General features: G+C 39.2%; 1 protein-coding gene across 2 annotated transcripts in view; it reads left to right on the forward strand.

The window, feature by feature from the left end:
* The window catches only part of MYO10 (myosin X), a 169,515-nt gene that overhangs the window by 146,593 nt on the left and 5,172 nt on the right, over positions 1 to 17,750 (forward strand). For both annotated transcript variants that reach the window (XM_042806731.1, XM_042806732.1), the window contains 11 exons: positions 231 to 326; positions 5,190 to 5,283; positions 6,061 to 6,116; positions 8,482 to 8,624; positions 9,077 to 9,271; positions 10,409 to 10,566; positions 11,823 to 11,946; positions 13,714 to 14,011; positions 15,648 to 15,855; positions 16,457 to 16,593; positions 17,508 to 17,628. In XM_042806731.1, the coding sequence (XP_042662665.1) occupies positions 231 to 326; positions 5,190 to 5,283; positions 6,061 to 6,116; positions 8,482 to 8,624; positions 9,077 to 9,271; positions 10,409 to 10,566; positions 11,823 to 11,946; positions 13,714 to 14,011; positions 15,648 to 15,855; positions 16,457 to 16,593; positions 17,508 to 17,628 (1,630 nt within the window). The remainder of the gene's footprint in view (positions 1 to 230; positions 327 to 5,189; positions 5,284 to 6,060; positions 6,117 to 8,481; positions 8,625 to 9,076; positions 9,272 to 10,408; positions 10,567 to 11,822; positions 11,947 to 13,713; positions 14,012 to 15,647; positions 15,856 to 16,456; positions 16,594 to 17,507; positions 17,629 to 17,750) is intronic.

Below are 17,750 nucleotides of genomic sequence, written 5' to 3' on the forward strand. Positions count from 1 at the left end.
AGAGCTTTCTTTTTACCACTCAAAACATTGCATGGGTATGCGGTCAGTTCAGAAATATATCCATTGCTTAACTCAGTTACCCTTGCCTCTCTTGAGGTTTGAAAGTGAACCCAATTAAGGCTGACTGCTGTTATCTTAAGTATCATTAGTTTGTGAGCCTCTCAGCAGAAGAGAATTTTCAAAACATTGAGAATCTTTAATGCTCAGTCTTGGCATTTTTTTCTTTTCAGAGAGATTGTTGATAATACAGGCAAAGAAAATGGTATTGATCTCATAATGGGTGATAGGACCTACCACTTAATTGCTGAGTCTCCTGAGGATGCAAGGTATGAAAATCATTGGGTTTTTCTTTTCTTTTCTTTTCTTTTCTTTTCTTTTCTTTTCTTTTCTTTTCTTTTCTTTTCTTTTCTTTTCTTTTCTTTTCTTTTCTTTTCTTTTCTTTTCTTTTCTTTTCTTTTCTTTTCTTTTCTTTTCTTTTCTTTTCTTTTCTTTTCTTTTCTTTTCTTTTCTTTTCTTTTCTTTTCTTTTCTTTCCTTTTCTTTCCTTTTCTTTTCTTTCCTTTTCTTCTCCTTTCTTTCTTTTCTTTTCTTTTCTTTTCTTTCTTTTCTTTTCTTTCTTTCTTTTCTTTTCTTTTCTTTTCTTTTCTTTTCTTTTCTTTTCTTTTCTTTTCTTTTCTTTTCTTTTCTTTTCTTTTCTTTTCTTTTCTTTTCTTTTCTTTTCTTTTCTTTTCTTTTCTTTTCTTTTCTTTTCTTTTTTTTCTTTTCTTTTCTTTTCTTTTCTCTCTTCTTTTCTCTTCTTTTCTCTTCTTTTCTCTTCTTTTCTCTCCTTTTCTCTCCTTTTCTCTCCTTTCCTTTCCTTTCCTTTCCTTTCCTTTCCTTTCCTTTCCTTTCCTTTCCTTTCCTTTCCTTTCCTTTCCTTTCCTTTCCTTTCCTTTCCTTTCCTTTCCTTTCCTTTCCTTTCCTTTCCTTTCCTTTCCTTTCCTTTCCTTTCCTTTCCTTTCCTTTCCTTTCCTTTCCTTTCCTTTCCTTTCCTTTCCTTTCCTTTCCTTTCCTTTCCTTTCCTTTCCTTTCCTTTCCTTTCCTTTCCTTTCCTTTCCTTTCCTTTCCTTTCCTTTCCTTTCCTTTCCTTTCCTTTCCTTTCCTTTCCTTTCCTTTCCTTTCCTTTCCTTTCCTTTCCTTTCCTTTCCTTTCCTTTCCTTTCCTTTCCTTTCCTTTCCTTTCCTTTCCTTTCCTTTCCTTTCCTTTCCTTTCCTTTCCTTTCCTTTCCTTTCCTTTCCTTTCCTTTCCTTTCCTTTCCTTTCCTTTCCTTTCCTTTCCTTTCCTTTCCTTTCCTTTCCTTTCCTTTCCTTTCCTTTCCTTTCCTTTCCTTTCCTTTCCTTTCCTTTCCTTTCCTTTCCTTTCCTTTCCTTTCCTTTCCTTTCCTTTCCTTTCCTTTCCTTTCCTTTCCTTTCCTTTCCTTTCCTTTCCTTTCCTTTCCTTTCCTTTCCTTTCCTTTCCTTTCCTTTCCTTTCCTTTCCTTTCCTTTCCTTTCCTTTCCTTTCCTTTCCTTTCCTTTCCTTTCCTTTCCCTTCCCTTCCCTTCCCTTCCCTTCCCTTCCCTTCCCTTCCCTTCCCTTCCCTTCCCTTCCCTTCCCTTCCCTTCCCTTCCCTTCCCTTCCCTTCCCTTCCCTTCCCTTCCCTTCCCTTCCCTTCCCTTCCCTTCCCTTCCCTTCCCTTCCCTTCCCTTCCCTTCCCTTCCCTTCCCTTCCCTTGCCTTCCCTTGCCTTCCCCCTTGCCTTCCCTTTTATTTTATTTTCCCTTCTCTTTCCTTTCCTTTTCAGTTCTCTTTTCATTCTTTTTTCCTTTCTAACCTCTATGCTGTTCTGAGTTGTGCTTGTCATTAATTTGTTTGCCCACTGTCACAAAATATTCAGGCTGTGTTAAACATGTTGCATTTAACACTTTTTTGAAAGGCTTGCTGAGAAGAAGATCTTGTGGCAGAACATTACTGGGAAGAGTCAGACTGCCAGTGAAAATTTGCCTAGAATTTGGCTGTTACCCATTTATTACTAGCAACTTTCTGAAATGCAGTATGTCTGTAGGGAGGCAGTCATCATCCTATGCTGTTTGTTTTGTGCATTATCCTGCTGTGTTTAGCTGCACAGATTAAATCAATATTTAATACCCTGTAATCTACCTGAAATAAAGTACTGTTCTTTAGGGTTGGAATTTAAGGTTGCCTAAGCAGAGCCTAAAATTTTTTTATATAGAAGTTGTAATGTGGTCACTGGATTTTAGGCTGAAAGCATATTCATGAACAAGAAGAGCATGCAAGAGCATTTCTCTTTCTGCTGATTTACAAAGTGCCTTACTTCTGTTGCTAAAGGATCCATATGAAACTGTAGGGGAAAGCTGGTAGGTAAGAAGGAAGCTTGACTTGTCAAATCAGTTTTAGTATATCTTTTTTATTAAAAAAAAAAAAAAATCCCCACACTGCAGTTCGTGCAAGATGATAATATGCTTGCCCATAAAAATCAAGCATTTAAATAAAGTGAACTTAGTAATCAAAGCTTATTACCCACTGCCTTGCTGCCCCAAGGCCAGAATGCAGGCTGCCTATGTCAACATCACTTGAGCTACTTTGCTCTGAAGACTTGAAAGTTGCTTCGTATTCTATTATTTTTAAAGGTGTAATACCTTCCTATATCACAGGACCCTGAGTATAAATTTAGCAATGTTTACAATGCAGAATCATTCTTCATTTTTTAGGTATCATTCAAATTGCCCTTAAAATAAGTTATGAGCTTTCCAGCAGTTAATATTCTTGTGTGATGTGAGTATATTTTAAGATGAAGATTTAGCTAAAGTCTCTTCTATTAGACTTGTGTACATGCCCTAGGGACCACTAAGAAATTATTGGCATAAAGACTTGTCTGTTGTCATGCATCACTTTCATTTTTTTTCTTAACCATGGAGGAGAAGACACTATACATTATTGTTGTGTATAGTACATATAACACACCGTCCAGATTATATTACTTTTTACCAGTGTATTTCATGTTTCTTTTTTTCTCAGTCATCCCAGAAGACTTTAATGAGGGAAATGTGTAAGGATTTGCAGACAGGCTTAAGCCAAAGCCTTGTTAATATTTGGTATTGTTAAAAGTGGAGTACAAAATTATCGGATTGTGCTGATTCTGGATCTGCTATTGAAAAAAGTCTTTTTACGTGGGCTATATCACGATCTGAGGTTGTTTTTTGTTCAGATGAATGGAAAAAACAAAAGAAACCTGACACCCCCCAAAAGAGGAATAACTATTTTGATCATGGAAGTGTATTTGAGGAAAGAAGTAATGCTTCAGTAGGCAGCCGTTGCTGAGGGTTTATTCCTTTTAAATCCTTAGAGTGTCTTTTTCCCTGTTCCTGGGTTCTGGGACTCGGCTGAAAGACAAAGGAGGTCACAAGAGAGAAGAAAGCAAAATGAGAGTAAAATCTGCCTTTGTCTTTTGCAAAGTGCCATGATTAATTTCTTTTTCATTGTTTACATAAAAATTATATGAAATTATGAAAACTCTGAATTGTCCTTTAAAATCCAGTAATAATAAATTATTACTAAATGTGCATACAGTGCTAGGAAATCTTTTTTTATTTTCAAATAGAAGATTGACATTTACAATCCCTGAGCCCAAAAAGGAAAGCTGAATTTAATTTGTGGGAATTTGGGGGTAGATGAGGTTTAGTTTTCTTCAGCTGATGGTTCCTTCTTTCTAGATGACCTTTCCCTTGTTTTGAGAGGTTTTCAGTGACCTTGTCTTGCATCCAGCAAAGTAAGTGTTAAGCACGGACTTTCCGCAGGATTCTCTGAATCTTAACAGAAGAATCAGAACTAAATATGTCCTCATCTTCTTTATTGTCAAGCACTCTGAATCTGCGTTTTATTTCATGCCTTGCATGGTTTCTAGTGAAAGCATAAGCTGTTAGAAAGGATTTCGGATATGGCAGTGATGGTGTGGCACTGTTTGACAGACTACACATGTTTTCTCGAGCTACTTTGGCAGTTCAGCTTCCAGATATCTCCATTACGGGGAATAGTTGGCTTCTGAGTGCTGGAGTTAAGGAGGCAACGCTTCAGTGTCTTAGGCATAAATTCAGTGACTACAAGCAATTGCAGAAACTATAGCTTTATATTTAAATCCTGCCGTTTTGCATTTGTTTCCTCAACCTGGTGGTGGTTGGAGGAGTCTCTGCAGAAAAGTGAAGCGTCTGTTTTACAGGCTGGGCTTCTGAGCCCTTTGAAAACTTGGCCCCGGGTGGTTTTCATTAGAATGTCAAATTCATATCTCAAAGAATGGCATTCAGGAACCTGCCAAACAGGCCAAGCTCTGCCCTCAGTTTTTCAGTGGGATTGCTTAGAGCAGTTGAGCTTTATCATATACAAGTGCCAGGAGGGTTGAGATTTCCCAGAAGCAGAAGGTGTGGTTGGAATTAAATCCTGCAATTGCTGCTCAGCACTAGGAGCCCAAGTACGGGAAACCTCGGTCAGTTTTCCTGTTGTGGATATATACAAGACCCCTGGAGTGGCACGAATTGGCTCTGGCTCAACTTCACTGGTCCTTCTAGCATCCGGATTTTCCAATGCTCCATAGGGAACAGAAATTATAGATGTATTTGCCTGGGATTTTTACTCTTTTTTCCCCTCTCAGTTGTGCTTCTACAGAGGGCTTGATGGACTTTGGTGGCCTTTGCAGAAGTATCATTGTAAGAAACTATTACCAGTCATGCTATCAGTGCAGCAGAATTTATATTCTGAAGGTTGGGTTTCCCATTAAAAGTTTTGTGTGTAGCTAGTAATGTATTTTTTTTCCAGGTTAAGTGTGTGGAATGTGTTACAAATACTCTGTACAGACTCAGATGTTTCAGTGTGCTTACTGACAATTTTTCAGAGATGCCACTTTTTGTACGAGGTATTTGCCTTCAGGAAGAAGGGTATGACATGAGCTTGGATGGAAGATCTGGAGGGGCTCGCTTGTACCCAGTATTACCTGAACTGACATAAAGCCTTGCTGCTTGTACTCATGTTGACAAAAAGAATCCTAAGCAATTTCAAAAACCTGCAAAACCTGCTAGCTCTCTGCAGAACAAAGGTGACAGAAGGCTTGTGCAGAAGCAGCATTTTACTTACCTTTCTATTTTACTGCCTTTCTCTCCACAGCCAGTGGTTTAGTGTACTGAGTCAAGTCCATGCATCCACAGAGCAGGAGATCCGAGAGATGCATGATGAGCAGGCAAATCCACAGAATGCTGTGGTAAGTCTAAATCGGAAGAACTTTTCAAAGCAAATATTTTTAGCAAACAGGGGCACTGTGGTGGCCACAACTTCTGAGAGTCACAGCCTCGGTTTCCTTAAATGCAGTGGTAGCTGTGACACTGGCTAGAGGCTCTATGTCCTTGGTCCTGTAGTTATAAAAGAAAAGATTCTTCTTTCTGATTCGTCTCCCATCACTCACCTTGATGAAAACCGAGTATTAGCTTTGAGGTGGTGTTTTTCTGGTCCAGTTCCCCTATCACTCCACAGTGTATGCCTGAGTTTGAAGTTTTGCCAAGATACAGTTAAGGGGAAAATTAAAAGCCCAAGAGTTGAAAATTCGAAATTTCTCTGGTCCTGCATTTATTGTTCTGTACAACATACACTGGGAATAAATGGGATACATTTGGAACCTGATATCAAGCGAAGGAAATAAAAACTTCCGCTTAGTGGCTTCAGAAGTTTGTTCTGAGAGGATGCCATTTATATTGGGATGGCATTTTTAGGTGTAAAATTCAAGCAGATTTGGAAGCATAGGAAAATAAGAGCAGCTTTTGAGCTGCCTCCAGCTTAACTAGAGATAATCTTCTACTGGATCTGTTTATCTAAGTCTCTTAGTTTTCCCCTGAGCAGTTTTAAAGGTTAAGAGAAACCGATGCCCAAATCTGCAGTTCATTTTGCTTGATCAAAGCTGCTGCTCCTTTCACCCGTCTCCGGGAAGAGCACTGTGAGTAATGTAATAGTAAATGTCTTCATCCTCTTGGATATTTGTTTATAGGGTACACTCGATGTAGGACTGATTGATTCTGTCTGTGCTGCTGACAATCCAGATAGGTAAGTCAGAACCATGCCTGGTGACTTCTTTTCTTTTTCTTCTTTCCCTAGCCAAAATCAGATGCTTTATACTTTAGTCTCTACATTCTACTGACCAACCACGCATTAAAGTAATTCATTATTGCCTCCCTTTTCATAGTACTAAACACCACATGTTAAAACATGAAATAGGAATGTTTTTTTGTGGGGGCTTCTCTAACTTCCCTGACACTGCTTCATATATGAACTGTTCAGCTACTAAAGTGATCCAAAAGTAGATTAAATATTTCTTTCATTCATACAAGTAACGCTCCTGAAAATGATCAGCTTATTTTTGAGTCATTCAGCAATATAGTAGATAAAAAAATTAATTTTAACATTTTTCTGTTCAGCTTCTGATGCAAGAATGTTGTACCCTACAGGGATTAGAATTATTTCCCAGAATAAAAATGTCTTGTAACAAAGAAGACAATGCAGCATAAACAAGAACTATCACGATATTCTTAGTTCTTGAACTAGGAACAGTTTTTGGGGGGATAAAAAGAAAACTGGGTTCAGGCTATGAGTCTGGTTGTAAGGTTACTGGCTCAGAGGTGTTATTCATACTGTAGGAATTCATTCCAGTCTCCTCATCGTGCATGTGTGAAACAGCGGGGTACAAGTTTCTGGTTTGTCCTTAGCCTGTCAAGGCACTGATGCCACAAGTAACAGTGATTATAAGCCTAGGTCTCCTAAACAATACAACACAGGTGTCCAGAGCTTTCAGAATTTTAAGTTAGAAAGTAATTTCTTCTATAAGCATTTTTCACACAGATTCCTAGTTCTCTGAGTCTAAATCAGTAATGGAAGGTTTTCCATTAGGAAACTAATTTAACTAATACAAGCAATAGATTATTTTTAACTTGACACATATGAACCCATTACTGCAAGCTCAAAAGAGAGAAGCTGAGCAGAAAGCCTTTTGAATCTGTATTCAGAAAGAATCTCAAGAACGGGGCTTCCATCATTTTCCTAAACTGGGGAGGAGAGAGGAGCCTGGAAGGTTGGGTACTGTTGATCGTAATCTCCTGTTTGACAGCTTGATCACCTTAGTTTATGCCTTAGTGCTCTCCTTTCACAATTCTCTTGCCACAGCTCATCTACAGCTTCTGTCCTGTATATAACATTATCCAGCTTTCTAGAGTGTGCTTCACGTAGCTGAACCTAAGGCTGCCTCCTCTTCACACATTTTAAAACACAGTCAACGAAATTCTTCTGTTCAGTTCACATGCCCACTTGTTTCCTCATCCACCACTTTTCCTGAATAATCTAGCACTTCAGGACCACAGTGAGCGTGACCAAAACATTGGATTCTGATCACTCACCCCCTTCTATGGCACTGGTGAGCACTAGCTGTAGATAACTCTTAGATAACTATTAAGATAACTTACACACTTCTCATGTTCCTTGATTTAGTGTAACCTCCCGTCACAGTTTTCTAATTTTTCTTCCTAATAGATTTATTTACTTTTTTCTTTATCCTGTCATCCATCTAAATTTTACATGGCACACACTGGTTTTGGAGAATAGTATTATATTTGGGTGAACCTCTCCATCTCCATAAACAGTTTTTCAATTGGTTTCGATTACTACCCAGTTACTTTCTTGCAAGAACTGTAAAAGGAAGGCCTGTGAGCTTCTCAGATTGCATCATTCCCATTTTCTACATCTGATACAGTTCCTAAAAACCGTGTGCGTTCCAGGATGAAAAAAATAATGATAAAGAGTTAAAGGAAGTGTTTGTGGGCTGAAGAACCTGCCTCTAATCCCGAGCACCATTAGCACAGTTCACTTGGGTTTAGTTCTTCATGCTTCAGTGAATCCTGGTGTAGGACTGGGTAAAAGCCAGACTCTCATTAGAAATAGATTGTTGTCTCTGCAAATTGGGTTGCACTGCATTAAAAATAAAAGAATCTGTGTTCACATGGTGATTCACTATAGACCCTTGTAAATTTTAGTTGTTTTTAGCTAATGTAACTACTGAAGCAGACGCTTTAAATAGATCTGACCCTGAAATAGAGTTCTGATTCATGTCCAAAGCTGATTGGAGCTTTTTCTCACCATCGATTCATTTTGAGATAGGACAAGTTGCAGTTTAATGTAAACTTTCCCACTATTCAGAGCCCTAGCGTTTTGGTGTGAATCCAACATAATTGAGTGTTTTCAAATGCTTATTTTTTTTTTTTTTTTTAGGTTTAGTGGTGTTGAAATAAATGCTTTAGAGGCGGACAGTATTTGTCTGCATAGCAAATGCAAACAATGGACAGTGTTCATGGTTATGGTGAGTGAGGTAAACAGTACATATGTTGATTGTAAAGGTTTTTCCAATCTTCATTTATTTTCATAGACCCAATTCATTTGTGATCATCACTGCTAATCGTGTTCTTCACTGTAATGCTGACACTCCTGAGGAGATGCATCACTGGATAACACTGCTGCAAAGGTCAAAAGGGGACACTAGAGTGGAGGGACAAGAATTCATTGTGAGGGGTAAGAACTGAGTGGGGCAGTAACAAAGTAAATAACATCCATTAGGCTTTGAAAAGATTATTCCCACAGTATAATCTGGGTAATACGCACCATGGTAGTGTTGGAGCCTCGTCTATGTACAGTGGAGTTTACTCACAGATGAATACAGCTGAAGTTATACTGCTGTACCATGTAAGGAAACACTGTAATGATGACAAAATAATTTTTCTAGGTAAACACCAAAGTTGAAAAGTCTTAATATTAATTTTATTGTCTCTTTATCATTTCATTGTTTGAGACTTCTACTCAAAGTGGTTCCATGTGTTAGCTAAACAATTCAAATCATATTTTTGTTGTTGTTGAAACTATACAACTAACTTTTAGCAACTTAATTTTGTCCAACTCTGTTTAAAAAACAAAACAAAACAAAATAAAAAAAAAAAAAAGCATGATTCAAATTATGTCTTCAACAGGATGGCTGCACAAGGAAGTAAAGAACAACCCAAAGATGTCTTCATTAAAATTAAAGAAGCGTTGGTTTGTTTTGACGCACAATTCTTTAGACTACTACAAGAGTTCAGAGAAAAATGCTTTGAAATTGGGTACGCTGGTCCTAAACAGTCTCTGCTCAGTGGTCCCACCTGATGAAAAAATCTTCAAAGAGACAGGTAATTATTTGCTCCTGTTCAAATATGCTTTCTGTTGCCTCCTGTCCTACTACCTAGTAATACAGTGAACAGTGCATAAGAATATTTTAAATGGATTATTATGATTGCACTTTGAACAAATCAGGTTCCTAAGTCACCGAGGCATTTTACAGGGAGTCACTGGGCAAAAAACAGAGGTTATAATGTATACAGGAGTAAAATTTGTTCTCACCAACATTCCAGTTATCATAGACTGACACTGCTGCTAAGTTAGTGTGAACTCTTACACATCAAAGACCCAGGGAAAGACATGAGTAGCCCTCTCCTCGTACTTTACTTTATATGCTGAGGAACTCTGAGGACTAACATTGGTGGAGCAAGTTCAGGGAGATCTAGTGTAAGAGTCCAGTTTGTGCCTAACCTACATACCACACCTGAGTCAGCTCCCCTGTGTGTTTTCAAAACTGGTTCTCAACTCAGAAGTGTCTGTTGGAAAATGAGAAGCAACTGTTGACAGTCCTATGCAATCTTATTTGGGTCACTGACACTTCAAAGAAGCTTTCACTAGTTAAATATGAAATAGATTTTCTTTAATTGAGTCTGCTTCATAAAAAGCCTATACAATGATGCAGAGAGAGAAGTTGAACTGAAATGCTCTTCCTATCACAGCTGCCACTTCATTGCTGTGAAATTAATGACTTGTTTACAGCAGAGGTAGTTCATGCTTTATATCTGTTTGTACATGTGCCACAGACAATGAAAGACTGTCTCATAAAAGCAAGACTGTCTCAGATTTTCCTGTTACAGACAGGACCGGAGAACTGGGGCTCACAGGCCACAAGTAGCTGACAGTATTCCTATTGCAGTCTTATGGTCACTTTTGCTACCACTATTGGATAAAATGGGAGGCTGTGTGATGATGGTTGTACTCTGAGATTAATCCTAGGCTTTTTTAAAGGAGAGAATCTCCTTTAATACCACTGTATCTCTATTACGATACTTAATTACTTGTACAACTTCTTAGCTCCTGAAAAACTGCCAGCACGATCCGGAATGCAGCACTCAGGGTCTGATGGGACTATGGCTGGTTTTAGATAGAAATCGGGGCATTTTTATAGATACATCTGCTATGATTAATGATTTTTACTGTTCTGCTAGGTTATTGGAATGTGACTGTATATGGACGCAAACATTGTTACCGTCTCTATACAAAATTGCTTAATGAGGCGACCCGCTGGTCAAGTGCCATCCAGAATGTGATTGACACAAAAGCACCAATTGATACTCCAACTCAGCAACTTATTCAGGATATTAAGGTAGGCACAAACAGGAGGGCGTGGGGTGGGGAAGATTGGTTGCTAAAATCTTTTTTATGTTGGCTTTGCCATGTTGGGTAATAAAGCAGAAGATTTAAGCTTTAATCGCCCAGTGACGTAGACTGAAATCGTGGAACCTGAATGTACTCACTGAGCCAGTCAGGGAATTTCTATCTAAACAGTAGAAGAACAAAGTGTAAAGTGCAACTTGGAGGGCGAGAGGGATAACTTTTTTCCATTAAAACAGTAACAAGTTTTTCTGGTTTCCGTAACTTGACAGACGTTGCTGTGCCTGGCAGCAGCGCGCAGGGTGCAGGTTCCTGAGGCTGCAGGCCCGTCCGGCTGTGTCCACACTGAGCAGCACACCCGGCTGTGGACTAGACAGCTCGTGATTTGTTTCACTGTGGTTCTTTTCTTGTTCTGTGATAGCACGGCCTAAGCATCTCACGTTTCTGAGTGATGAGAAACGCGACCCATTAATGCTTTCTGATCCTGTTGGAGACATTGCATGCATAGCCAGAGAATGTCCTGGAGGTTTTCACTAGTGTGCTTTCAGGAGGGAGGATGATGGTTCTCAGAAGAGACTGAAAAAATAGACAAGGGAGAACTTCTACTGACTTCCCTTCGAGAGTGCCACCTCTTCTCTCATGGAGAAGAAGCATCTAGTCCTAAGTTCCAAGACTATGAATGCTGTCCTCCAGAGCAGTAGACATACGTGGAAGTTCAGGATTGATAGAAGACAGCGGTCACACATCTGTCAAGCTTGGCCTAGGAAAGAATAGTATTCAGACGTCAGAGTGGGAGCATCAGATTTACAGCAGCACCTTTTCTGGACTATTTTGTTATGGCAGCTCCTGTAGATTCTAAGTGAAAAGGCCAATTAGTTGTGCTGAAGAAATATTTTGAAATAAAACTTAAGTACAGATGTATTAATTCCAGCTATGGAATACTGGAGCGAAGATGATCGCAAAATGAAAACACACTTCAAAAATTTTGTGAAACTTCATTTTTGTCTCCTGCAGCTCTGCCATGGTTTTTTACTGCACAGATAAAGTAGACTTATGCAAGTCTTAAGGTTAGCAGATCCTGAGCATTCATAGCCCGCAGAGCACCATGGCAGCCACAGTACTGGATTTAGCACCAAATAGTGTTGGTCACACTGGTGGCTGATTTTTTTACAGCCAACCTAAGGGCACAAAGCACTGCATTATTGTTAATGGTGGACTCCAAATCCTGCTTTTTTCTTACCCCAATAGGAAAACTGCCTAAATGCTGATGTGGTTGAACAGATTTATAAAAGAAACCCTATTCTCCGTTACACTCATCATCCATTGCACTCGCCATTACTGCCACTGCCGTACGGGGACATCAATCTAAACTGTAAGTTTTTCAATCATAGAAACACTTTTCCATATGAAAGATTAAACCAGAGGGTGGGATTTTTTTAGTTGATGGGCTATAGTGAAGTGTAACAGTAGGCAAAATATTTGTTTATAATACAAATAGACAAGTTTCCCTGTTCTCTTCTGGGAGGTAGGGAACAGCAGTTTGTCTAGCGTAGCACTGCTGGCTCGTGGTGCTCCTGCATGGGTGTTACAGAAAAGAAGGCTGCTATTGCTGCTGCAATGTAAGTCTGTTACCCTCAGCAACACAGCTAGGAAGACCAAGTTTGAAAAGCCTTGCGCTGAAATAAGCAACTAGACCCATTTCATTCAGTCTCCTTGAATCATATTCTCCTTTGCAAATCATTGTTGCTTCCTACCCCACGTGGGGAGCTGCAACAGCCACAACCTCCAGCTAATAAGCGTAAGTTTCATCAGATGCAGTGGGAAGCATTCTTTATGGGAAACGACATATGAATGGACACGGTTTTAAAAAGTAATGGTTCGTTTATTCCTGAAACAGGCGTAATTATGTCTTTTAATATCCTTGGCTCAGTTGCTAAGTTAGAAGCCTGTTTTGAATGAATGGTTCAGAGCTGTTGATGGTTGTGAATTTGGTGTCTTGAAATGGATTTGCTTATCTTATTTTGCAACTGTGTATTAAACAAGATATGACTCAGATCAGAAGTTTCAGCCTTGGGAGGAGGGTGGGAAGTCACAGCTGATTGAAAGCGAAGGTATTTCAGGTAAGACTTCCTGGTAACACAAGTGATATCCTTCTGCTCAAATGACAAGGAAAATCCTAGGAGAAACCTTTCCCTTCTCTTCCCTCGCCTCCTATACAGTGGCAAGGCACAGTTCTGATCTTGGCACTTGAGCTGGTTTATCCATGCAGGAGTGCAGCATGGTTGCTCTCTATTCCTCGTGGGCAGGAACGCCAAGCAGCCTCTGAGGCAGAAGCCTTGCCAGAGTCTTCCCATACTAAATGTCGCTCCACATACGGACTGATGCTCAGTTGCTGCCTTGTCTTGCAGTTGAGTTCGAGTTATTTTCTGTAATAGTCACAATGTCAGAGTAGCAACTTCATAACATAGGTCTGTACTGTTTTGTGCTTTGATGTTTAGTAGGCCTAACTGATTCAGGCATCAGAGCAATCTTCCATCTCCTGAACCCAAGAACTGCATGGTTCTTTTAAGTAGATTGTAAATGTTGTTAGCCCATGTTGTACAGCCTGTAGTACAAAAACAATCACCACCTTTTCCAGCACTCAAAACGCAAGTTGCACTGTCATGGCAATGATTTAGTTTAGTGGTAATGTTCAGGTTTAATTAAAATGCTGCTGCTGTAGTCAAAAGTGATGCCATGTATCTTTGTCACTTTCCATAAAGCAGTCATACTTTACTTCACAATCTGATTAGGTTTTCGCTTTCTTGGGACAGCAAAAAAGTGATAGACACTTCAGCAGTGTGGATTACTCTGGAAGGGAGATTGTCTATCAAAAAAAACTCTGATCAAGCAAGATACAAGTTTAAGTTATGTTGTCAGAAAATGTCAAAATCAGATTTCATTAAATTCAGAACAAATCTGAATAGCAGAATAGCTCATAAAATGAGTTTGCATCATACGTTTGAAATGGAAAAGATCCATTATAATATCCTGAGTAACAAAGGTCCCAGAATATCATTAAGCGATTCCTACATCAAGCCTGAGTGCTTTCTCTTCCATATCTCAGTCTAAGTACCTTTTCCCTATTTTTCTTCTGTAGTGCTGAAAGACAAAGGCTACACCACTCTGCAGGATGAAGCCATCAAGATATTTAATTCTTTACAGCAGCTGGAGTCTATGTCTGATCCCATCCCTATAATCCAGGGTATCCTCCAAACAGGACATGATTTACGACCTCTTCGAGATGAGCTCTACTGTCAGCTCATCAAGCAGACCAATAAAGTGCCTAACCCTGGGAGCGTGGGCAACCTGTATAGTTGGCAAATACTCACCTGCATGAGCTGCACATTTCTGCCAAGTCGCAGCATCCTCAAATATCTCAAGTTCCATCTCAAAAGGTGAGAAGCTTTGAACTCCTGAAGCAAGAAAAGTTTCTTCACTCACTCTTTTCTTCACCACAACTTGTAATAGTGTTTAGATATCTTGAAGTGAGACTTGAAGGGGCATTCACATAGTTGAACTGATTATGCCAAACAATTAATCTAAAAAAAAATGTTGTAGGAAAAGCATGTACGAGTTGATCTAGGTGGAATTATTCTCATTTGAAGAGTCAAGCAAATTCCCATGAAATTGAATACACAATTTGTTAATGTTGACAAAAAGGGGGCTTTCTGTAATTCTATAAACTTGCTCAGATGACTTGTAGCCTGTGCCCCCAGGTCCCACTCTCAACCATCCAAATCAGCCTGTTAAAAATTCTTCATCCTGTTTACTTTAGTTTTACGAGCTATGCATCGTGCAGGTGAAAGAACATGATCATATTTAAACATGTATTTGTGGTAAAAATGTCTGTCTGTAACTCTAATTTTAAGATATTATTGACCATTAAAAAAAATAATAAATCACTGTTGACAGTTCAGCATTAACCACAATGTGGAGTTCCTCTTGCAGTAATGCAGCAGAAGAATGCAGACTGCAGTCATTAGGAAAGTTAGTCTAACAACAACAAACCGTTCGCAGTAATTTAAGCCTCGTCTGTATTTGTGCTAGAGCATGGACTCTGTCAATCACTTTGCTAAACCTAATTATGCTGTAAATGTTTGTAAAATGTTTGTACTGAAGATACACCTTTCAAACAAAGTAAGAGCAGTGAAAAATATCAATCACTTTATATAAACTGTTAAAATGAAAGAGGGCCGACAATGATTCACTTTCTCAGTTTAACTCAGCTCATAAACTGGTCTCCTACTTAAAAAAAATTACAGCTGAGCTGACATTTGTAGGTTGGTTTCAATATTGTAGATGCACAGTCATCTTACAGCATTTCTGTAATCCTGCAGTAATCTTTTTATGCCTTGTAGAGCATGAATCACTGTACTTTTTCACATAAATTGAACTTTAGTAGCTCTAAGAAGCTGATATTTTATCACTGGAAGTATTATAGAAACACTCTGTACTGAAAGCCACCTGAATTCAACAGTTTTCAGTAATTAAGAGCTGAGTTCATTGAAGCTGTTAATGAACGCTCATACTACTAACTGCTGAACACTAAGCTTTAGAGAGAATATTTGAGAAAATCGGGAATAGAAATCAAGTATCCGAAGTGATACTACCACAAAACTGAGCAGTCAAATATGTTTTATTGCTTTTTTTTCTGTAGTACCTTAGTGCAGTTTAGTCTTCATTCAACAACTGTTACTGACAAGAAGGAGAGCTGATTACAACAAGATTTTCATAGTCATCTTGCTGTCAAATCTGAGGCATTACAAGGTTCCTGTAGTTAATATTATAAAAGTCGTTCGTTTTTTTCTTTGCATTGGGCTTATAGAACAAAATTACGGGAGTATGTAAGTTATCCCATAGTAAATCACAAGCTAGAACACTCTCCTTGACAGTGAAGATAAACCTTTGAGCGTACCAAGTAAATAGCATACCGGATACAGAAGTACTTTCAGGAAAAAGAAAGCATTCTCAAATAAGTAAACTTCCTGCTTCACAGACAGGCAGCTTTAAGTAGTAATATTTGTCTTGCAGGGTTCGAGACCAGTTTCCAGGAACTGAAATGGAGAAATATGCCCTTTTTACTTATGAATCCCTGAAGAAAACTAAGTGCAGAGAGTTCGTGCCATCGCGGGATGAAATAGAAGCTCTGATCAGCAGGCAGGAAATGACATCCACAGTTTATTGCCATGGTGGGGGCTCCTGTAAGATTACAATCAACTCGCACACCACAGCTGGAGAGGTGAGAAGTGGTGACAGAAGAGCTTTGGCACAAAATCAGTGTCTCCCTTGATGTGCCAGTTCCAGACAGTAGGAGAGTTAAACTTTGGAAGCAATGAGGGTTTCTCTACTGGTCTCTCCTTTCATGGCGGGGGGAAGGCTTACAGTGCTGTCCCTCCAACCCCACAGCATGTTCTGAAGAAATCCCTGCTATGAAAACTGTCATTATTCTGCAAAGGATTACCCAGCTGTAGTTCTTTCTTATAAGAAAAATTACAAGAAAGACTAAGCAATTCAGCAGAGGCGTTATTGGATGGTAGATATTGGTGTGTATGAGAGCCAAGTTGCTTCCTAAAGCTGGAAGACTCTTGCTGAGTTGGTGAAATACAGGGGTTTTATCTGGCCAGGTGATAGAACATACATAGTCTGAAGAACTGGTATTATTTAGTATAAAAATTATAAAGTGGCATTTGATAACAATTACTACTGCTGATGAGAACATGTTAGTGGCATTTTTAGCCTAACGTAAAACCTAGCTCTGAATTTTCTTTTAATTATTTGTCTTACTCTGTGGTGCTGCTTTTCCATGCTATGTTTTTTTTTCGTATGCTGTTTTCCATTAGGTGGTTGAAAAGTTAATTCGTGGCTTGGCCATGGAGGATAGCAGAAATATGTTTGCTTTGTTTGAATACAATGGAACTACTGATAAAGCAATTGAAAGCAGAACCATTGTGGCTGATGTCTTGGCAAAGTTTGAAAAGTGAGTGCGCCTCCCCCTCTCTCTCGTCACTCTAATAAGTAGCAATTAAGTAAATTTGCAGTGTCAGTAATGCTGAATTTTCTCTTTCTCTTGCTTGTTTGTGATGGTGCAGCTGAATTACATACATGGCCATTTCTAGAACAAAAGCATCTTTATTTCTTTTCTTAAAGGAATTAATGAGCCACCTATTTACTTGTGTTTGGTTTTCCGCTGTCTCGACAACAGTAGAGTAATATTTCTCATCACTATTTCCACATTTTCTTCTCCACTACTACAATTTTTTTTCCACCATTACTAGCATTGTGGCTGCCCCAGTACTGGGAGAACTGAACTCCAGTCAGTCACGGTCATTCTGACTACCCACTGCCTAACTTCACGTGGTAGTCACCACAGTACAGCTCTCAACATCTTTCTTACCAGTAAAATTGAAACTACTTGTAATACAAGCCTAAATACCCGTTTGTCATCTTTATGTTATATGCATGGCCGTCAGCCTCCTTTATTCACATAATAATGGGGAGGGGGAAAGGAATGTCTAGAGTGCTGTACAGTTACATTTGATAACAGGACTTAATGATGTTGCTTTTTTCAGCAACTGATTAAGCCACAAATCAAAGTTCATGAAAAAGAGAATTTGGGTTAGAAACAGTTGACTGAGGACTGAGTCTTCATTTGTAGGCTCTTGGTTTTGCTGTAGGCTCTAAATACACCCCCCCTTCTCTCTCTCTCTCTCCAAATTACATCATTCGGGTGTACCGCTGAAGACAATTAGCTCCTGTCAATACCAGGTCTGTAGCAGATGTAACAAAGCAAAAGTCAGCTGATGCCCTGCTTACAATCTTCGGGTGTCAATTTAGAAAGGAGTTTGATTTCACAGATCTGATCTCTCTCTCCCTCTTCACCCAACCGTGCAGGCTTGCTGCCGCTGCTGAAGCTGGGGAGATGCACTGGAAGTTCTACTTCAAGCTCTACTGCTTCCTGGACACTGAAAATGTCCCAAAAGATAGCGTGGAATTTGCCTTTATGTTTGAGCAGGTAAATGACAAAGGTTAAGAGGAAGAAAAAAGCAAAAGATCTGGGCAGCACAGAGAGTTTTGATTATACTTCTGTTTAACTAAATGCGCTACTACTCAAGCATCAAGTGCAGAGAAAGCCGT

The sequence above is a fragment of the Tyto alba genome, unplaced genomic scaffold (assembly GCF_018691265.1).
Source record: "Tyto alba isolate M040663 unplaced genomic scaffold, T.alba_DEE_v4.0 Super-Scaffold_48, whole genome shotgun sequence".
Classification (NCBI taxonomy): Eukaryota; Metazoa; Chordata; class Aves; order Strigiformes; family Tytonidae; genus Tyto; species Tyto alba.